Below are 22,936 nucleotides of genomic sequence, written 5' to 3'. Positions count from 1 at the left end.
GTATGCTTACATTAACACTGCAATGAAGTTACTATGAAAATACCCTGGTCACCACACTTTGGCGCCTGTTCAGATACACTGAGGGAGAATTCAGAATATGCAACTCACTTAACAAGCAGGTCTTTCGGGGCTTGTGGGAGGAAACCGGAGCACCGGGAGGAAACCCACGTAGCTACGGGGAGAACGTGCAGACTCCGCACAGACCGTGGCCCAAGCTGGGAATCGAACTCAGGTCCCTGTCACTGTGAAGCAACAGTGCTAACCACTGTGCTACCATGCCGTCTTCTTTCTCCTCCTCCATTTGCAGAACAAATGATTCAAACTTCTCGTCGGCCTCAGAGCCCATTAGGTTTAGTAAACTGAAAGTTTGTACCTTTTTTGATTTGTCAGATAATATGGTATTGTAGTAGAAATGCCGCTCCTTTTCAAACTTTACCCAGCTGTCTGTAATGGGTCGATTTGGCGAAGTTCTTGTTTCAACTGCCAACTCTTGATACCATGTAGAAGTAGTGGATTCCAATAACTGGCGACCAAGGACTTAATCTCACTAGTCTGAGCAGCTCTACATTCTACTCTTCCCACGCTTGAGGGAGAACTCCCGCGCTCCCGTCACGTGACCCCTTAGGTAGCCGCGTCACCACGTGACCACTTGGTCGACACTTTATTTAGGAGTTTCTTACATGCGGCTCTAGCTGGGGCATCATGGCGACACCAAATAGGTAATTGCATCACTTTGGATCGTGACTCGTACATATGCATAAACATGTGTCAAATAGTTACGCTTACCTCCACTATCAGAACAAATCCCACCCTCAAGCTGCCTGTTAATTACTCATTTCTGTCTTTAATGGAGGCAGGACAGTAAGACCAATCTGCTCTATAGAGGTGGGTTAGAAATGTAAATATTACAATGAGACTTTGAGTCTCATTTTTCACCACTATTTTAAATTAAACCATGGCCTGCAGAGCTATCTATGGCATGGTGAAATCTAGCAATTTAATGCACTGATGAATCCATTTTTCCTGGTTGAACAACTCCCGTGATCATTCACCAATCCCTTCCGATCTCCTCTGTCAGACCCTTACTATTTCCTCCCAAGGCATCTAATTTGCCTCTTGACACATCTGATACCCTCCGCAAGACCTCTAATGGCTTTCCCACTTCTTCCCACCCCCAACTCCCATGATCCACTTCCTGGTTTCTAATCTTCACTCTGGGCTCCAATATCTCTCCCACTGATCCAGCCTCTGATCTTGCCCCTGGCCTTCAACATCCCCTATTTGGATCCCATACCTTCCTCCACTATCAGTCTTCAATCTTTCTTCTGGCCTCTACCTCTATTTGCCTCAGATGCCAAACTTCTCTTGGCTTCCAATCTTCTCACCCCCAATTCCTGCTCTTCAGATCACTCTCTATCTTCACTCCACGCTCCGCTTGCAGTCTGTTGCTGAAGATCCACCTGACACACACCGAGCCTCTCTAAATCTGATTGCAGCTCGGAATTAGAGATGAAACAAATCCTCAGCAGGATCTACAAAAAAAGTTCTTCTGTTTCCAAATCTCAGAACAACCCCCCACCGGCCACCCACCCACCCCGCCACCTCAATATTTGTGTTAATATGAAATGAAAAATGAAAATTGCTTATTGTCACGAGTAGACTTCAATGAAGTTACTGTGAAAAGCCCCTAGTCGCCACATTCCAGCGCCTGGTACGGGAATTGAACCATGCTGCTGGCCTTGCCTTGGTCTGCTTTAAAAGCCAGCGATTTAGCCCAGTGAGCTAAACCAGCCCCTATATTCAGCCTGTGTCACATTCACAGGAAATGTGAGACAAGAAAACTTGATATTTAAAAATAATTTGAGAAAAGTCTTACTTAGTTTGAACAGTTCACATAGTAGAGCTTTCTCAACAATCCCCAAATCTTGTTTTCTGTTTTTCAGGTGAAGGTTCTATTCAGTGGAGTCAATACAATGCACTTACGTTGGTATTGTCCATGTTGCTAATTTCTCCATGGACGATGTAACTGTTGCAGAACATTCAGGAGCTATTTTAGTTGTTATTTTTTCACATTCATCTCTGCTCTTAGGTGAAAAATGATTTAATCAGATGGTTGTATGGTAGTTGTGTTAAATGTTTTAAATTGGTTTCCTACCTTTATGCAAACATTAATAAATGAATGGATTAGCATTTCATATTTTAGTGCCCATATTTTAAAGCAAGTATTATATTTAAGTGAAAGCATAGAAGAACTTTACAGAGTTGAAGAATACTGTAATTAAATAAGGACAACAATGTTTTTCAGAAAAATGGCAGAAATGTCTATCAAATAGGTACACATCTTACACAAATCCAAGTTTGAAAAATACATTTCATACTGAGGTGTGCTTCCAGATCTGATTATTTGTCCCTTATCTAGAATGTTATAGTTTTCATATATTGTAGGAATCAATCTTAAAGAAGGAAAATATTTTCTGTGTCAGCACTTTGTTTAAACTGTAATGGGCTCCCTGTAGTGCATATAAAAGCCAAATAAGACAATCACATACTTTGTTCCATTGTATTTTCCTTTAACTGTTTGTTCTCTTGATTTATAAATTTATTTAGTAACTTTTGTTGTTTTGAAGAATAAATGTGATTGCAAAATGACTGCTTTGTTCACGACAGTCAGGTATGCTGTTCTTATTTATATAAATAAACATCTTAATAGATTATTATTAAACTTCTATGTTAATAAAATTGCTGTGAATGTTAACCTTTCTTGCCTCATATTTTGTTACTTGAAACATTTGTCAGACGTTAATCACCGAAACACAGTTTATACGTTTTTCTGCATCTTCATTCAGAGGGATAACTATTTTCTGGGTCACTGGCAGCACTAATCTTATCCCGGTCTGCTCATTCCTTTGTTAAGGAAACCGGCCTCTTCTGACAATGCAATATTTCCTGGTTACATTTTCATTGCACTTATAGTACGTTGTACAAATGTGCTGAGAGTACAGCAATGTTGGGTACTTAAATGGGCAAATACATGGCAGATAATATAGAACATAGAAGTCTGAAATGATACATTTTAGCAGGAAGAATAGAAAAAAAGCAATATGAATGTGTGTTTGTTAGCATCCTTCCATCAATGTAAGATTATGGGACATGGAGCAAATTCATTGGGGATGGGTAGCTTCATATGGTGAACTTCTGCTGAAAGCTGAAGAGATTCATCTGTGAGAAGCAGGTTTTGGCATAAATGTCACAATTGAAGTACTTAATCAAGTGTTATGGGTTATTTTTGGTGTTGGTATCTGCTGCCAACAAGCTTCTGTCACCACTGATCATTATGGTGCCCACCCCAGCCCACAGGGGAAGTTCCAATTTTACTTTGTCATCAGCTAATGGGTGGAATTCAACCAAAATTTTCTAAAGGGCGCGATCTTCCAGCCTCATCACACTTGCGCTCAAGCATAACGAGGCCGGTGAATAGCGGGAGGCCCGAAACGGGAACCGCGCCAGATGCCAAACAGTTTGCGATGCAACCGGTCTGCTCCCGTAGGCAAATTCGGAATATCACCGTAGCGTGGTGAGAAACCAATTATCAACAGCACGGTAGCATTGTGGGTAGCATAATTGCTTCACAGCTCCAGGGTCCCAGGTTCGATCCCGGCTTGGGTCACTATCTGTGCGGAGTCTGCACATCCTCCCCGTGTGTGCGTGGGTTTCCTCCGGGTGCTCCGGTTTCCTCCCACAGTCCAAAGATGTGCAGGTTAGGTGGATTGGCCATAATAAATTGCCCTTAGTGTCCAAAATTGCCCTTAGTGTTGGGTGGTGTTGCTGGGTTATGGGGATAGGGTGGAGGTGTTGACATTGGATAGGGTGCTCTTTCCAAGAGCCGGTGCAGACTCGATGGGCCGAATGGCCTCCTTCTGCACTGTTAATTCTATGAATACTATGAAAAACACTTAAGCCCCAATTCTATACGATTAACGAGAGCCACCTGTCATCCAACGGCCTCCTGTCATTTACCGGCATCCCCAGCAAGTTCTCACGCTAGTGCCGATTGGAAGTCCTTTTTAAAAACATGAACCTGATGGGAGGGCTTCTGTGGGGACCCGAGGAGGGGAGTAGCAATCTTTGCCCACAGACAAAGAGACCGGGGCACTGGCCATGCCACCCCAGTGCTCGGTGGAGGACCCTCCGCAGGGGTGGGATGCCATGGGAGGGTGGGGGGAGAGGCGCTGGGGGGTGGGGGGAGGCAACTGGGGGCGCAATCCCTCGCGATACCACCGTGCCAACCCTTGAATCCCAACTCCATGCCAGGTGCAACTCCTGTCCCTGCCCATCTGTCCTACCGATCACCCATAACCCCCACCGACTGCTGAGGCCTCTGGCTGCGCAGCTGAACGCTATCGATAATAGGGAATTAGCAATCGTCGTTAAGTGAGCACTTGACACATACCAAGTGGGTACCTGTGGGTAGGCGGGCCATGTAGCATGTGGGAGTCATTGCCTAACATTCCAATCAAACCTTGATCCGTGGACACTGTGGGAGTCAACACCACACGCAGCAGCCAACATCCGAACACCCAAGGGATGGGACACAGCTCCCGGGACACGACCACAGCTGGAGGGTGGGTGGGTGCCACGGGGAGGGGGAGAGGAGGGTTGCCTGGAGAGACAGGCAAAGGGTCTTGGGGTCAGCCCGTATTGTGGAAGAATGCGACAGAGGCATCATAATGGTTGTGCAAAAAGTTGTTTAATGTGCTGCACAATACCCCATTCCCAATAGTGTCCCCCCAACCCCCTCGCCCCCAATGTCACTCCTTCACACCCCCTACCTCACCCCTACCCCAGTGCCCTCAGTGATATTCAACATGCCTGGCCCTTCGAGACTTACAACTACATCAGGGTGTTTCCCCATGATGCACATCTGAGGTGGGGAAGCCACTTACCTCGTCCAGTGGCCGCCGATGCCCCTAGCGGGCGTCCTCACACTTGTCAATGGCATATGGACAGCGGTGCCGCCCTGTCCCGTGTGCTGACCCCAAGACACGGCCTCATCAGACAGGTGGAACCCATGGACGGGTCCGGGTTGTCACTCAGCGCCCCCTCCTCAAGATGTGGGATTTAACCTCCTTGCCTTGGAGACATTCTGCAAGCGCCATTCAGTGTTGGCCTCCACAAACGGAGATCAGACGGTCTGTGGGGGGTCTCCCAGGGAATTATAGACCTCAGCCTGCCCTGTCCCTGGCCACCCAGGGCCTCCAATGGCACGCAAACCAGTCTTTGAAAAGGCTGGCAACAGCCCAATAGATCACAGGAGCGATCCCTTGAGGGAGGTACAATGAGCTTTGTGCAGGCCATATGGACACCCTAGTTAAATTTGTTTATATTGTTTATGCATATTCCAAATGTGTAAAGTCAAGATATTAGTCATGTTTGTACATAAACATTAATATCTCCGAAGGAAGGGGGATGTGGTGATATGCCTGCAGGTAATATTACATGTACTTAGCAGTGTGACCTCCCATCAGCAGGTAGCGTCAGACATCAGTCATGTGACATCCAGCTACCAGAAGAAGGTTGTTGTAGCCACCTAAAATGGCTGATTCCCTATTAATTTGGCCAAAACCCGATTTAAAATGGCTAACCGAAAAGGCTGATGGGAAAAGCAGCCAACAGGACACAAACGGACATCTGCAGACAGAATAGCGTATTCGGCTCTGGGGAAGTCGATCCAGAACGATACTCAGGACTATTAGCAGCACATCAACCCAGACATCTGCAGTTTAATCGGCTATCCCCGGGAACAATTGCAACATATTAGCAATTGAATGTCGGGCCAGACCTGTCGGCGCCTGCAGTGGCCGAAACAAAGACAGGTGAACGACCACCCCCCGATCGAGGAATCGCCCCATTATTGGAGGATATCGAACCCAGTGATTGGGAACAAGTCCAATCACTTGGGACTCGGGGTCAAGGGCCGCCCCGAGAGGCAGGAAGCCCCTGGGCCCTATAAAGTGAGGGGCCAAGTTCAGATCTCTCTCTCTCTCCCTTCTTCGCCTGCTCGCGACCTTCGCAAGAACCTTCAGCAAAGAACCGTAAGTTTGACTCCAGCGATCGCTACCCGATAAAGACTCCTAGCCATCGACCCGTATCAGCCTTTTGAATCCCGCGTGCCAGATCCGATTCGATAAACCATTTGTTTCCCTGACCTGGTGGGCCCTTCCTAAAGTTAAGTATTGGCCAGTAGTGGTAGGTTTCGATATAGATGGTAGGATTATTGTGTAAGCATTAGTTGTATATAATAAATGACCGTTGATTTCAATCTTACTAAGCGGTGTGCTGACTTGTTAATCATAACTCGAGCTTGAACCATGTGGCGGTATCAGAAAGATACCTGGTGACTTCCGGGTGCGGCGATGACCAGCTAAGTCGCACGTTTCGGCAGCTCCCGGTGGAACGGACTTTTGGGCTCTTGATAGGAGCCCCAACGGCAATTTTAACGGCTAAAAACCCCGTGCGGTAAACCAGAAGGGTATTCCCCCTGGACACGGATGGAAAAAGGAGAGGAAAGTGGCCGGATTGCAGCGGATCCTTTGGAACAGCGGCAAGGAAGGCAAGCAAAAACCAAGATGGCGTCGGAAGGTGGCAGTTTCATATGGGGCCCTGAACAACAAGAGTTCTTGAAATGCTGCGTGGAGGAGATAAAAAAGGAAATGAAGAAAGAGTTGTTGGCCCCGATACTACAGGCGATCGAAGGGCTAAAGGAGGAACAAAAGACCCAGGAGCAGGAGCTTCGGGTCGTGAAGGCGAAAGCAGCTGAGAATGAGAACGATATACAGGGCCTGGTGGTGAAGACGGAGATACAGGAGGCACATCAGAAACGATGTGTGGAGAGGTTGGAGGCACTGGAAAACAACGCAAGGAGGAACAACCTGAGGATTCTTGGTCTTCCTGAAGGTGTGGAGGGGGCGGACGTCGGGGCATATGTGAGCACGATGCTGCACTCGTTAATGGGAGCGGAGGCCCCGACGGGTCCGTTGGAGGTGGAGGGAGCGTACCGAGTTATGGTGCGAGGATCGAGAGCAGGAGAAACTCCCAGAGCCATAGTGGTGAGATTCCTCCGTTTTAAGGATAGAGAAATGGTCCTTAGATGGGCGAAGAAAACTCGGTGCAGTAAATGGGAGAACGCGGTGATCCGCGTTTATCAAGACTGGAGTGCGGAGGTGGCGAGAAGGAGGGCGAGCTTTAATCCCGGCCAAGGCGGTGCTTCATAAAAGGAAGATAAAATTTGGAATGCTGCAACCGGCAAGACTGTGGGTCACATATCAAGGGAGGCACCACTACTTTGAGACGGCGGATGAAGCGTGGACTTTTATTGTAGAAGAAAAACTGGAATGAGTGGATTATTAAAAAGAACGTTTGGACAAAGTGGTGGGGCGAATGTGGGGGGCGAAGAGGGGTTTTATGTTCTAATCCTGCGGTATGGTAACTTTTCTTTCTCCCACAGGTGGTGATGGGGGGAGGTGGGGAGGGAGAGGAGATGGGGCGTTGGCCATGGGAGGCGGGGCCAAGGGAGAAGCGCGGGCTTGGTTCCCGCGCTATGATAATTATGGCGGGAATAGAGAAGCAGGAAGGAGGGGGCGTCGCACGGTGCGAGCCGTGGTCACGGGGGGAAGCCGAGATCAGCCAGAGTTTGCTGACTTCTGGGAGCAACATGGGGGGAGTAATTACGCTAGCGGGGGGTCTAGCGGGGGGGGTGGGAGGGGGGAATTACTGGGTTGCTGCTGCTGGGGAAAGGGGGGAGTGGGTACGGGAGAGGATGGGCGGGGGGGCACCGCCTGGGGGAGATACAGCTGCGTGGGAACTGGGTGAGAAGCTGGAAAAAGATGATGGCTAATCGGCAAGGGGGGGGGGTGGGAAGCCCCCCAACTCGGCTGATCACGTGGAACGTGAGAGGGCTCAATGGGCCGATAAAGAGGGCACGAGTACTCGCACACCTTAAGAAACTTAAAGCAGATGTGGTTATGTTACAGGAAACGCACCTGAAACTGATAGACCAGGTGAGGCTGCGCAAAGGATGGGTGGGGCAGGTGTTCCATTCGGGGCTGGATGCGAAAAACAGGGGGGTGGCTATATTAGTGGGGAAGCGGGTAATGTTCGAGGCAAAGACTATAGTGGCGGATAACGGGGGCAGATACGTGATGGTGAGTGGCAAACTACAGGGAGAGGTGGTGGTTTTGGTAAACGTGTATGCCCCGAACTGGGATGATGCCAACTTTATGAGGCGAATGCTAGGACGCATTCCGGACCTAGAGACGGGAAAGCTGATAATGGGGGGAGACTTTAACACGGTGTTAGAACCAGGGCTGGATAGGTCGAAGTCCAGGACTGGTAGGAGGCCGGCAGCAGCCAAGGTGCTTAAAGATTTTATGGAGCAGATGGGAGGTGTGGACCCGTGGAGATTCAGTAGACCTAGGAGTAAGGAGTTCTCGTTTTTCTCCTATGTCCATAAAGTCTATTCGCGCATAGACTTTTTTGTGCTGGGTAGGGCATTGATCCCGAAGGTGAGGGGAACGGAATATACGGCTATAGCCATTTCGGATCATGCCCCACACTGGGTGGACTTGGAGATAGGGGAGGAAACAGGAGGGCGCCCACCCTGGAGAATGGACATGGGACTAATGGCGGATGAGGGGGTGTGCCTAAGGGTGAGGGGATGTATTGAAAAGTACTTGGAACTCAATGACAATGGGGAGGTCCAGGTGGGAGTGGTCTGGGAGGCGTTGAAGGCGGTGGTTAGGGGGGAGCTGATATCAATAAGGGCACATAAAGGGAAGCAGGAGAGTAAGGAACGGGAGCGGTTGCTGCAAGAACTTTTGAGGGTGGACAGACAATATGCGGAAGCACCGGAGGAGGGATTGTACAGGGAAAGGCAAAGGCTGCATGTGGAATTTGACTTGCTGACTACAGGCACTGCAGAGGCACAATGGAGGAAGGCGCAGGGTGTACAGTATGAATATGGGGAGAAGGCGAGCAGATTGCTGGCACACCAATTGAGGAAAAGGGGAGCAGCGAGGGAAATAGGGGGAGTGAGGGACGAGGAAGGAGAGATGGAGCGGGGAGCGGAGAGAGTGAATGAAGTGTTCAAGACATTTTATAAAAAATTATATGAAGCTCAACCCCCGGATGGGAGGGAGAGAATGATGGACTTTTTGGATCGGCTGGAAATTCCCAAGGTGAAAGAGCAGGAAAGGGTGGGACTGGGAGCACAGATCAAGGTAGAAGAAGTGGTGAAAGGAATTAGGAACATGCAGACGGGAAAGGCCCCGGGACCGGACGGATTCCCAGTTGAATTCTACAGAAAATATTTGGACTTGCTCGCCCCGGTACCGACGAGGACCTTTAACGAGGCAAAGGAAAGGGGACAACTGCCCCCGACTATGTCTGAAGCAACGATATCGCTTCTCTTAAAGAAGGAAAAGGACCCGCTACAATGCGGGTCCTACAGACCAATTTCCCTCCTAAATGTGGATGCCAAGGTCCTGGCCAAGGTAATGGCAATGAGAATAGAGGAATGTGTCCCGGGGGTGGTTCACGAGGACCAAACTGGGTTTGTGAAGGGGAGACAGCTGAACACGAATATACGGAGGCTGTTAGGGGTAATGATGATGGCCCCACCAGAGGGTGAAACGGAGATAGTAGTGGCGATGGATGCCGAGAAAGCATTTGATAGAGTGGAATGGGATTATTTGTGGGAGGTGTTGAGGAGATTTGGTTTTGGAGAGGGGTATGTTAGATGGGTGCAGCTATTGTATAGGGCCCCAGTGGCGAGTGTGGTCACGAATGGACGGGGATCGGCATATTTTCGGCTCCATAGAGGGACAAGGCAGGGATGTCTTCTGTCCCCATTACTGTTTGCACTGGCGATTGAGCCCCTGGCGATAGCGCTGAGGGGTTCCAAGAGATGGAGGGGAGTACTTAGGGGAGGAGAAGAACACCGGGTATCTTTGTATGCGGATGATTTGCTACTATATGTGGCGGATCCGGCGGAGGGGATGCCAGAAATAATGCGGATACTTGGGGAGTTTGGGGATTTTTCAGGGTATAAATTGAACATGGGGAAGAGTGAGCTGTTTGTGGTGCATCCAGGGGAGCAGAGTAGAGAAATAGAGGACCTACCGTTGAGGAAGGTAACAAGAGACTTTCGTTACCTGGGGATCCAGATAGCTAAGAATTGGGGCACATTGCACAGGCTAAATTTAACGCGGTTGGTGGAACAGATGGAGGAAGATTTCAAGAGATGGGATATGGTAGCACTGTCAATGGCAGGGAGGGTGCAGGCGGTTAAGATGGTGGTCCTCCCGAGATTCCTCTTTGTGTTTCAGTGCCTCCCGGTGGTGATCACGAAGGCTTTTTTTAAAAGGATAGAAAAGAGCATCATGGGTTTTGTTTGGGCCGGGAAGACTCCGAGAGTGAGGAAGGGATTCTTACAGCGTAGTAGGGATAGGGGGGGGCTGGCACTACCGAGCCTAAGTGAGTACTATTGGGCCGCTAATATTTCAATGGTGAGTAAGTGGATGGGAGAGGAGGAGGGAGCGGCGTGGAAGAGATTAGAGAGGGCGTCCTGTAGGGGGACTAGCCTGCAGGCTATGGTGACAGCCCCATTGCCGTTCTCACCGAGGAACTACACCACAAGCCCGGTGGTGGTAGCTACACTGAAGATTTGGGGACAGTGGAGACGACATAGGGGAAAGACCGGAGCATTGGGGGGGTCCCCGATAAGAAACAACCATAGGTTTGCCCCGGGGGGAATGGATGGGGGATATGGAATGTGGCAAAGAGCAGGAATAACGCAACTGAAAGATCTATTTGTGGATGGGAAGTTCGCAAGTCTGGGAGCGCTGACCGAGAAATATGGGTTGCCCCAAGGGAATGCATTCAGGTACATGCAATTGAGGGCTTTTGCGAGGCAACAGGTGAGGGAATTCCCGCAGCTCCCGACACAAGAGGTGCAGGACAGAGTGATCTCAAAGAAATGGGTGGGGGATGGTAAGGTGTCAGATATATATAGGGAAATGAGGGACGAAGGGGAGACTATGGTGGATGAACTAAAAGGGAAATGGGAAGAAGAGCTAGGGGAGGAGATCGAGGAGGGGCTGTGGGCAGATGCCCTAAGCAGGGTAAACTCGTTGTCCTCGTGTGCCAGGCTAAGCCTGATTCAGTTTAAGGTATTACACAGGGCACATATGACTGGAACACGGCTCAGTAAATTTTTTGGGGTGGAGGATAGGTGTGCGAGGTGCTCGAGAAGCCCAGCGAATCATACCCATATGTTTTGGTCATGCCCGGCACTACAGGGGTTTTGGGTGGGGGTGACAAAGGCGCTTTCAAAAGTAGTAGGAGTCCGGGTCGAACCAAGCTGGGGGTTGGCTATATTTGGGGTTGCACAAGAGCCGGGAGTGCAGGAGGCGAGAGAGGCCGATGTTTTGGCCTTTGCGTCCCTAGTAGCCCGGCGCAGGATATTGTTAATGTGGAAAGAAGCCAAGCCCCCGGGGGTGGAGACCTGGATAAATGACATGGCGGGGTTCATAAAGCTAGAGCGGATTAAGTTCGTCCTAAGGGGGTCGGCTCAAGGGTTCACCAGGCGGTGGCAACCGTTCGTCGAATATCTTGCGGATAGATAGATGGGGGAAAAAAGAAGGCAGCAGCAGCAGCCCAGGATTTGGGGGGGGGGGGGAGGGATGGGGGGGGGGGGGGGGGCGGGGGGGGGGGGTGTAGCTTGTGACAAGGCAGTTGCCAATTAGGGCTAGTTTTCATTTTTGTTATTTAATATTTATTTATTTTTTGTTTTTTTTTGTTTATATAAAATAGGTCATTGTTATCTGTGTTGTTATAATGTTGTGTAAAGGATGCACAATGTACTGTGTTGGTTGACCAAAAATTTTCAATAAAATATTTATTAAAAAAAAAAAGAAAGATACCTGGTGACTCGTGAGCAAAGGTGACATAATCAGAGCTAATAAACTAAGGCTAAAAAGAGCAACATAATTGGCGACTCTGCCGGGACCCGACATAGAAGTGGGAAACCACTCCCGGAGAACCCCAGAAATTTGAATACAATCCAATCGGAAGCATAAACAAAAAAAACCAGAAGTGTTCAAGCGGTTCTGGTTAATAATTCACAATTCGGAAGTGTGTGTATGCATGCGTAACTAACAGGGTATATAAGGTAAAACTGATAGATTTTTGTTGCGTCAAAACTGTCGGAAGTCGGTATTTTCGGAAATTAGCGCAAGCCGTACCCGCATCTACGACACTACCTTAGCCCCCTGTTCCAAATTTGAACCTAGCGAGCAGATAAGAGAGATGGCCTTGCAGGCAATGCAACGCCTCAAGAACCCCGAAGAATTTGCGGTCGCACCGATCAGCAGCATTAAAGTGGGACAGTGTCCCATTTGGGAAGTGGAAATTCGCAAATTTCTGCAGGGCAAAGGATGGCCCGTGTGGAGCGGTTTCTGTAATAATGACAACAGGTCCCGGAAGTATAGGGCATACTTGGTGGGAGAACATGAGTGAAATCCATAAGAAAAGCTTAGCGAAAGCGCGCAAGCCGATGGCAATCGTGTCCTGCATGGCACAATTGCGAGGCACAGAGGAGGCCGTCAGGACGCTCCGAAAAGAAATAGAAGGCATACATCGTATGAGTAAAATCGATGTATGCGAGATGGAAAAAGAGAACCTGGAATTGAAAAGGGAGTTAGAAGCCAAGGACGAAGAGGTGGCTGACGCCAAACGGGGTCACCAGTCTTGTCTGGCGCATTTAAGCAGTTTTCAATCCCAGTATGAGAAGGCTTATCAGGACACGCAGCATGCCGTCCTGGTTAAGAAAGAGACAGAGAAGCAGGTGGAGACGCTACAGAAGCAATGTAGTGATCTCAAGGCAGCCTTGAGAGCACTCCACGCTGCAACCACGGAACAAAGGCAGAGTACCTTAGACCATGCGAAGTGCCGAAAGCAAATTGCAGACCTGCAAGCAATGCTTTCAGTCCAAAAGGGATTCCAAGACACCTTTGGGGAAAGTTTAGAACAGGAAGACGGCCCTGATTGGGAAGAACTGCAAGAGACAGCGCAGAGATATGTCCAGGGAACATGTGCGCAGGGAAAGCCCAAAGGAGGAGAGCACCCCCTCCCCCCACACAGCAGGTAATACAGGCTCCCATGAACCCTGGACCAACCCACCACACCGCCACAGCAGACAAGGCGGAGGTCTTATATTCCACCCCCCTCACAGTGACCCAATTATGGGACGTGTGTGCTAAAATCACACCGTTCCTCCCTGCTTCAGACCCACACCATTTCTTTGCCACCGTCAAACACCAGGCAACCTTGTACGGCCTGGATGAGAAAGAGCAGGTAAAGCTCACGGTCCTCAGCTTAGACCCATCGGTCGCAGCAGCCCTTCCCGACCCACAGAATGTAGGAGGAGGCACCCTTGCAGAAATGCATACCGCGATCCTGGATGCGATCGGTTATAACCGGGGCGACCCCGTAGACGGTCTAAATAAGTGCAGACAGAAAAAGTCTGAACACCCCACAGTGTTCGCAGGACGCTTGTGGATTCACTTTGAAGCCGTTTTCGGAAACGTAGACCGTGCCCATTTGTCCGCAGACAATATGGCCAAATGGACCCGCACCCTTATCTCCCATGCCACGGAAGCAGGACAGAATGCCTGGAATAATTATGACCCCTCGGAGGAGGCTAATAATGAGAAGTGGGTGGTCAAAAGATTGTCCCGCGTTTGGGAACAAGCGGCTCACAGTAAACCCGCAGCTAGAACCCCTGAGGAAAAGCAAGCCGCCGCAGACGTGCAGGCAGTAAGAACCACTCTTCACAACCCCGCCTGGGTAAACGAGGGAAAGAGCAGCCCCCCCAGCAAAACCGCAAGAATGCTACAATTGCGGACAATTGGGACATTTTGCCAAAGAATGCAATGGCCCTAAAAAGCCACAGAGAGCCCAACAGACAGGCACTATCAATAAGAAAAAAGCAGAACCCATACATAGCGTTAGCGCCCAGTCCGATCAGACAGACTTGACCGGAACGGACTGACGGTGTGCAGGCTCCCCCAGCTGGGTCTGCGATACCCTTTGGGATAGGTCAGGACGACCCGTAGTCGCAGCAAAGGTTAGGGGACAGCCGATCGAGCTTCTCTGGGACACAGGAGGGTCCTGCACAACCTTAAATTCCTCCACCCTTGGTAAGGACACGTGGCCCACCACAGCCACTATCACCCTCAGCGGCTTCACAGGCCACTCACAACAGGGACATATCACAACCCCTGTACCCATCCAAATCGGAACCATTAATACAAAACACCCCGTAGTGCTAGTCGACCTGCCCCCAACAGCAGAGCACATTTTGGGGATCGACTTCATGAATTCTCATCACCTCTCTTTCGATCCAGTAAACCAGTGTGTCTGGAAGATGGCGAAATCCGCTAGAGCCCCCGCAACGCTCAATATAGGGGATTATATGAACAAAATTAGTGCAGTAGGTGAGTTTTGGTTCAACCCCACCACACTCAGCACGGACCGACAGGTTAGAGCAGTCCTGCAAAAAAACAGGGCAGCATTCGCGACCCACAAACACGACTGTGGACGGATGACCGGTTCCGTACAAATCACAGGACCGGACCCTAGGCCCCAAAAGCAGTACGGATTTCCCCTAGAAGCAGAGGGAGAAATCCTAAAGGTTATAGAAAGTTTATTAGAGCAGGGCGTCCTAAGGTCGGTAGCCTCAACTAATAATGCCCCAATTTGGCCAGTAAGGAAGCCGGACGGATTATGGCGCTTGACCATAGATTATCGGGAACTCAATAAAGTCACCCCCGTAGCAGCCCCCACCGTTGCAACAAGTCCCGAGACCATGCTCAAACAGGGACTCCATGCCCGATATTTCACGGTTTTGGACGTCAGTAATGGGTTCTGGTCCATTCCATTGGCAAAGGCGTGCCAGTATAAATTTGACTTCACTTTCAGAGCGCAGCAGTACACGTGGACATGCCTGCCACAAGGCTTCCACAACTCCCCCTCCATTTTCCACCGACAGCTGGCAAATGGAATAGCAAAATGTTCTCGCCCCAAATGTCTGGTACAGTATGTAGACGATCTACTACTGCAGACAGACACGAAGGAAGAGCACACTGAGCTTCTGTCCGAACTCCTGGAATTACTACATTCCATTGGCTGTAAAGTAAACCCCAAAAAGGCCCAGAAAGTGGTATATTTGGGTACTATTATCACACACGGCAAACGCGAGATCGAGCACAAAAGAATTGACTCGATCGCTAAATTGCCCCTTCCCCAAAACGTTTCAGCCCTCCGGTCGTTTTTAGGACTGGTTGGCTACTGCCGAAACCACATCGATGGTTTCGCCAGCAAGGCAGCGCCCCTCTCAGAGTTCTTAAAGGAAGGAGCCCCCCGGGAGTGGCTTCCGCAGCATACGGATGCTGTGGAATCATTAAAACAGGCGCTCATAGCCGCCCCCGCACTACAAGTTCCCGACCCGCTTTCCCCTTACGCAATAGAGGTAGCGGCCACAGACCGCACCCTTTCAGCCGTGCTCCTGCAGGAACGGCACGACCAGCTAAGACCCGTGGCTTATGCCTCCCGAATTTTAGATGTTGTGGAGCAGGGATTCTCAACCTGTGAGAGGCACCTGCTCGCAGTTTTCTGGGCAGTCCAGTACTTCTCATACATTACCGGACTGAACCCCATCACCATTTTGACCGAGCACACCCCCACCCAACTTTTACTCGACGGACGACTTAAAGACGGTATCGTCAGCCAAATCCGCACTGCTAGGTGGACCCTTCTCTTACAAGGACGGGACATCACAGTCAAATGGAACAAAACACACACATACTTAGCGGACAATCTACACTACCCCGGAACCCCCCATGAGTGTGAAATCATCTCGCCCCACCATAATATAGGCCCCTTTATAGCGAAAACACCCCCCAGAAAACTAGCCACTTCATCTCAAAGCCCCCCTCACCCGGACACGTGTGACCCCATTAGGATCTATGTGGATGGATCTTCCACAGTCCTGGTAGGGCAACGCATAACAGGTTGTGGGATTTATGTAGAGGACGCGCAGGGACGCGGATGGGAACCCCCTCCCCTCAGCCCCATTACTCCGCCATATTTTGGAAAAAGCCAAGAACCGGACCTTTGGCATTATAAAAGTCCGCAGCCACCATCGTTCCTCCCCCCCGGAAATGTAAAAGCCGACGCACTGGCTAAGGCAGGATCCAGGCATGGGTATTTTTGGAAGCCCCCCCGAGAGCGCCCCAGTGAGTGCGCCAGTGAGTGCAGTTCAGGTCGCGCAGACTAGGATCGAAGATCTAGTAGAGGCCCAGAAGCAGGATAGCGCTCTCACTGAAATCGTGAAAGGGAAGTTTCCAGCCTCATACGAGAGGTACAGAAATACAATAACCACACATGACGGTGTGGTGCTAAAGGACAACCTTTATGTAGTCCCTGAGCAGGATAGGAACCAAATAATCTGTTTATTCCATGATGGTCATGGACACCAGGGAATCGAACCCACCGCAGCCCACCTCAAACAGCTTTGTTGGTGGCCTAATCTCAAAGAGGATGTATCCCATTACATTGAGAATTGCCTCATCTGCGCTCAGAACAACCCAGATAGATATGCCAAAAAGGCACATCTCAGCCACACCCGACCCGTTAACGGCCCCTGGACTAACCTCCAGATCGATTTTATAGGTCCATTACCCCCTTGCAGGAATGGCTATAAATATGTTCTGGTGGTCACAGACACTTTTACAAAGTGGGTGGAAGCATTTCCAGCCCGCACCAACACCGTGAAAACCACAGCCAAGATCCTAACCCACCACATCTTTACAAGATGGGGACTCCCCCGCAGTATTGAGTCAGACCAAGGTTCTCACTTTACGGGATGGGTCATGCAGAATGTCCTCACGATATTTGGCATAACCCAAAAATTTCACATTGCGTACCACCCTCAATCGAGTGGTATAGTGGAGCGCATGAATCGGACCCTAAAAACCACCCTTAGCAAAATAGTCCAGCAGAACAACACCACTTGGGATTCAGTTCTCCCCTTTGCGCTGATGTTTTTGCGTAACACTGTTTCCACCTCCACAGGTTTCACCCCACACACCCTCATGACCGGACGCCCCATGAAAGGGACAGAGTACTTGTTGGGTTTAGACCTGACCAGCCCTGAAGTTACGGCCCTCACCCATGAGAAAGCCGTTGAACAATTACTTGTAAATGTTAAAATGGCTCAGTTAGCAGCCGCTGTTAAATTGGGCATTAAAAGAAAACAGAGCAAGGCCTGTTTTGATAAGGCAGTACATGCAACGGAGTATAATATAGGACAACAAGTGATGTTGTCTGTATATAACCCCAGCACATTTCTGTCTCCGAAATACTCGGGTCCGTACTCCATTACGGATAAAGTAAGCCCATCGGTATACAAAATCAAATACCAAAATGGTCAGACTGCGTGGTTTCACATAAACCAGCTAAAGGTTTATGGAGCACAGTCAAACCACGCCCACCACGTCATGCTTGACGCAGCAGACCAAACCCCGCCCACAGCCAACGTGACCACACCAACCCCCTCCACGTCCAGCCCAGACACGGACTCGCCCCCGACTCCACCCACAAACTTTACACTCCGCCCCGGAACGCCCACAGACTGCAGCAGCAGAGACAGTGACTGTGACTCGGACGACAGCCACAGCACGCCTCCCTACTATCCTGGTCCCACACCCAGCGACTCCGACTTCGACTCCAGTGACCCCTTCCTCATCACTTTCTTACACAAACCACACCACCGACCACCGAACCACACGGACGACCCCGACTTTATCCCCACACAACTTGACCAACGCCATTGGCACCGCGACAACTCCTACAGACTCGTCCGCAACGACGAGAGCAACCCCAACTCATACCATGCAGCCCTCTCAACATTAATTCACTCCAGAATTTGGCACCCGGGAGAAGGGGACGACCCCGAGTCAGATCCCCAATCCGCCAACCCCTTTGCGACCCTGTTCGCAACAGAGAACTGAGGTGTCCATATGATGATTTAAAGGAGACATTTGGTGAAAGGTGTTGTCCTTCCTGATGGAACCTGCAGGATGTTTTACGTTGTTTGTATGTTTGTTTAAGTGTTGTTCGTCCGACAGGAGAATTTTTCTCACACGCCTGTTCTGCGGAAACCTCTGAGGTCTTGCCTCAGAGACCCACCGTGGCCAGACGCTTGTTCAGTGGTACCAACTTATCTGCAGATACCTGGTCAACAGACCACACGCCCGTTCAGAGGAACTAGCTTTTCAGCTGGTACGGGTACAAGTGCCAGACGCCCGTTCTGATTCGATGGTAGAAGCACAGCACCAGCTTTTCAGCTGGTACTGGTTCAAGGCCAGATGCCCGATCTGATTTGACGGGAGAATCACAGCAGCAACCCCACCATGATGACTACATTTTTGCCCGTTCTTGTCGGTTGCTCAGGCAGTGGAGAAACGGCGTGAGACCTGCCCTGCCTGGGGACCCCCCCGTTGGTCAAAAACGCTCGAGTAGGGGAGATACGGTATTGGTAGCCGTCCTACCCGGGGACTCCATCCAAATCTTACCCGTCGCGGCCCACACGCACCTCATTCGACCTTTTCCTTTCAAAAACAGTTTTATTTATTTAGGCAACCTTTGGGTTGCTGCCAAATGCTATTTACATCCTAGAACATTTGGATGATAAACTTAGCACTGGTCCACCATTGGGAAGTGTGCTGTGTCCTAACATTTGTTTTGGAAAAAAAAAATGAGGGAGTCACATAGAGTGACCAATTATAAGGGAATAATTGGCCCCGAAGGACAGACACACTAACATACCGGATATTATACCAAGGTAGTTACAGATACTATGCTTGTTTTACAGAACTCCAGAAGCTCAAGGACCGGAGAAAACAGAGAACACAAAGACAGAAAAAGAAAGAAGACAGCCATGAGGACTTCTTTCATCGTGATCAAGATTTTTATACTGAACATTTGGTTGCGCGGGAACGCGGACCCCATTACTTCAAACCCCCCTGCCGTTAATGTTTCACTGCCCCGCAGTACCGAGGGCCCAGTCACCAGCCACGCTGTACTATCCTGGTGTGCTAAGATCATAACTTGGTACTCCCTGTCGTACGTTATTGAAGCACTATTAGCGTTGGCAATACTCTGCTGTGCAGTACAGACCATGCGCCTCCGCAAATGGAGAAGGAGAGCGTACCGCGCTCGAACCCCGGTATATCGGATCCAATCCCCTATGTTCGGGTATGACCAGACCCCAGTCCCCCGCGATCTATAATACAAAAATAAAGAACAAGCACTTGCGTTTTCCTGTCAATAAAAGATGTACAAAACTGCCTTATAACAAGAAAAAATGTATGATCCTGAGCTTGACTGCCAAGCCAGGAAAGAATATATGGAATGTTATGATTGTTGTTGTATGTTTTAGAGAGATAGGATGATGCAATGCTTAATGAGTGTGTTTAGGTAAAATTAGAGGTTCCAATTTTTTATGTTTTAGATACATGCCCCTGCCTGACATAGCGCCCTCAAGAATTGTTTAGGTAAATTTTTGTGCATAGCTAGGGTCAGAATAGTGGCCATGTAGGAGGTATCCCCCCCGGTCAGGGGACGGAAAGGACAAAATTTATGTGATCCTTCACGCTTCGCGTTAGGATCACAAGGAGGGTCTGTAGCCACCTAAAATGGCTGATTCCCTATTAATTTGGCCAAAACCCGATTTAAAATGGCTAACCGAAAAGGCTGATGGGAATAGCAGCCAACAGGACACACACGGACAGCTGCAGACAGAATAGCGTATTCGGCTCTGGGGAAGTCGGCCCAGATCGATACTCAGGACTATTAGCAGCACATCAACCCAGACATCTGCAGTTTAATCGGCTATCCCCGGGAACAATTGCAACATATTAGCAATTGAATGCCGGGCCAGACCTGTCGGCGCCTGCAGTGGCCGAAACAAAGACAGGTGAACGACCACCCCCCCGATCGAGGAATCGCCCCATTATTGGAGCATATCGAACCCAGTGATTGGGAACAAGTCCAATCACTTGGGACTCAGGGTCAAGGGCCGCCCCGAGAGGCGGGAAGCCCCTGGGCCCTATAAAGTGAGGGGCCAAGTTCAGATCTCTCTCTCTCTCCCTTCTTCGCCTGCTCGCGACCTTCGCAAGAAGCTTCAGCAAAGAACCGTAAGTTTGACTCCAATGATCGCTACCCGATAAAGACTCCTAGCCATCGACCCGTATCAGCCTTTTGAATCCCGCGGGCCAGATCCGATTCGATAAGCCATTTGTTTCCCTGACCTGGTGGGCCCATCCTAAAGTTAAGTATTGGCCAGTAGTGGTAGGTTTGATTTGGATGGTAGGATTATTGTGTAAGCATTAGTTGTTGTATATAATAAATGACCGTTGATTTCAATCTTACTAAGCGGTGTGCTGACTTATTAATCATAACTCGAGCTTGAACCACATGGCGGTATCAGAAAGATACCTGGTGACTCGTGAGCAAAGGTGACATAATCAGTGCTAATAAACTATGGCTAAAAAGAGCAACATTGTAACGCGTACATGAGGACAGTCGCACATAAGGGTAGTTCCAGGAGAGTCTAATTGTCATGTGAGAGTACCTTTAAGAAATGGTTGTTTATAAATGGGTGTACATAAGTATCTGTAGTGAGAGTACCTTTAAGAAATGGGTGTTTATTACTGCAGTGATGTCAGAGAGTGGGTGGAGCTGGGCTGTCTGTCAGCTTTTCACTTTCGTTTTAGGCTGTTTGCTGCAGGGTGTGTTTTAGTTTTGTTTTAGAGCCGGATAGCTGCAGTCACAGCCAGAAGGTCGATGAATCTCTCTCTGTAATCTAACGACTGTAAATTGATCTTGGTGATTTAAAACTAATATCAGTAGTGACTAGCCTGATGTGCTTCTGGTAAAAGGTGTTTTAAGTCTTATGGATGTTAAAAGGGAAAGCTTAAAGGATTATGTAGTGTTGTATTCTTTGGGGCTTGTATTTGAATTAATGGTTGCTAAGATGTTCACTATGTTTTAAAAAGGTTAACTTGAGTTCATAGAATAAACATTGCTTTGTTTTTAAAAAATACTTTTCCATTTCTGCTGTACCACACCTGTAGAGTGGGCCGTGTGCTCCCCATACCACAATCTATTAAAAGTTGTGGGTCAGGTGAACTCCATGATACACTTTGGGATTCTCTAAACCCTGGCCCATAACAAATTGGGGGCTCGAGGGGGATAAAAGTCTATTTATTGGATTGGCTTAGTGAACTTAAAGACAGTGAGGGGTGAGCATATTATGGGTGGTTTTCAGGTGTGGTATTTTAGTTTAAATAGGGAGTGTGTTGTGGACAATGGCCCTTTCAGAGGCTCTGACGTTTTTGTGGTTGGAGATTGTCACACGCAGTAACTCATGAACAGAGACTAAAAGCAGACTGTTAGATTTGGCAAAAACATTGCAGTTAACATTACCTGACAAAATGCGAAAAGATGCGGTAATTATGGCGGTGGCTCAGCATTTAAAGTTGCCTGAGATACAGTTTGACTCATTGGAAATGGCAAAAAGTCAGTTGCAAATTAAACAAATGGAACATAAGAAAGAATTAAAAGAGCTTGAATACGAAAGAGAGAGAGAGGAAAAAGAAAGTGAAAGGGAGATACAGATCAGGGAAAAAGATAGAGAGAGTTTGAACTTCAGAAAATGGCCATGAAACATGACAGTTAAAATTGGCAGGCATAAAGGGAAATGTACAGTTGGATGATAGTGACGAGGATAGTGAGAAAGAGCGTCATAGTCGAAGGCTTGGTGGGAATCTAGTTAAATATGTCCAAGCATTGCCAAGGTTTGATGAGAAGGAAGTGGAAGCCATTTTCATTTCATTTCAGAAGGTAACTAAACAAATGAAATGGCCACAGGACAGGTGGGTGTTACTGATTCAAACAAATCTGGTGGGTAGGGCTAGTGAAGTGTTTGCATCACTACCGGAGGAGGTATCTGGGTCGTATGAGGAGGTGAAAAAATCCATCTTAGGTGCATATGAACTAGTGCCTGAAGCTTACAGACAAAGGTTTAGAAATTTAAGGAAATAATTTGGTCAAACATACATGGAGTTTGAAAGGCTCAAACAGAGTAATTTTGATAGGTGGATAAGAGCTTTGAAAATTGACCAAACGTATGAAGGTCTCAAGAGAAATTATGCTTTTGGAGGAGTTTTAAAAATTCAATTCCTGATGTAGTGAGAACTCATGTGGAAGAGCAGAGGGTTAAAACTGCGAGGTTAGCAGCAGAAAAGACAGATGATTATGAATTAGTTCATAAAGGGAAGATGCTGGAATCTATTATCTAAGGAAGAAATAGCGAGGCACCTGGATGGAAATAGTCCCATTGGGCAGATGCAGCATGGGTTCATAAAGGGCAGGTCGTGCCTAACTAATTTAGTGGAATTTTTTGAGGACATTACTAGTGCGGTAGATAGCGGGGAGCCAATGGATGTGGTATATCTGGATTTCCAGAAAGCCTTTGACAAGGTGCCACACAAAAGGTTGCTGCATAAGATAAAGATGCATGGCATTAAGGGGAAAGTAGTAGCATGGATAGAGGATTGGTTAATTAATAGAAAGCAAAGAGTAGGGATTAATGGGTGTTTCTCTGGTTGGCAATCAGTAGCTAGTGGTGTCCCTCAGGGATCAGTGTTGGGCCCACAATTGTTCACAATTTACATTGATGATTTGGAGTTGAAGACCAAGGGCAATGTGTCCAAGTTTGCAGACGGCACTAAGATGAATGGTAAAGCAAAAAGTG

The 22,936-nt window shown here is 48.7% G+C and overlaps 1 protein-coding gene across 3 annotated transcripts in view; it reads left to right on the top strand.

Annotated features, from left to right (window-relative positions):
• LOC140430959 (embryonic protein UVS.2-like) overlaps positions 1-2,696 on the top strand; it is a 258,091-nt gene extending 255,395 nt beyond the window's left edge. For all 3 annotated transcript variants that reach the window (XM_072518802.1, XM_072518800.1, XM_072518801.1), the window contains one exon: positions 1,944-2,696. In XM_072518802.1, the coding sequence (XP_072374903.1) occupies positions 1,944-2,026 (83 nt within the window). In that variant the 3' untranslated portion in view covers positions 2,027-2,696. The remainder of the gene's footprint in view (positions 1-1,943) is intronic.
• Positions 2,697-22,936: the final 20,240 nt, after the last annotated feature.

The sequence above is a fragment of the Scyliorhinus torazame genome, chromosome 10 (genome assembly GCF_047496885.1).
Source record: "Scyliorhinus torazame isolate Kashiwa2021f chromosome 10, sScyTor2.1, whole genome shotgun sequence".
Classification (NCBI taxonomy): Eukaryota; Metazoa; Chordata; class Chondrichthyes; order Carcharhiniformes; family Scyliorhinidae; genus Scyliorhinus; species Scyliorhinus torazame.
Note: the sequence above shows the minus strand (reverse complement) of the source record. Positions and strands in the feature narration are given on the sequence as shown.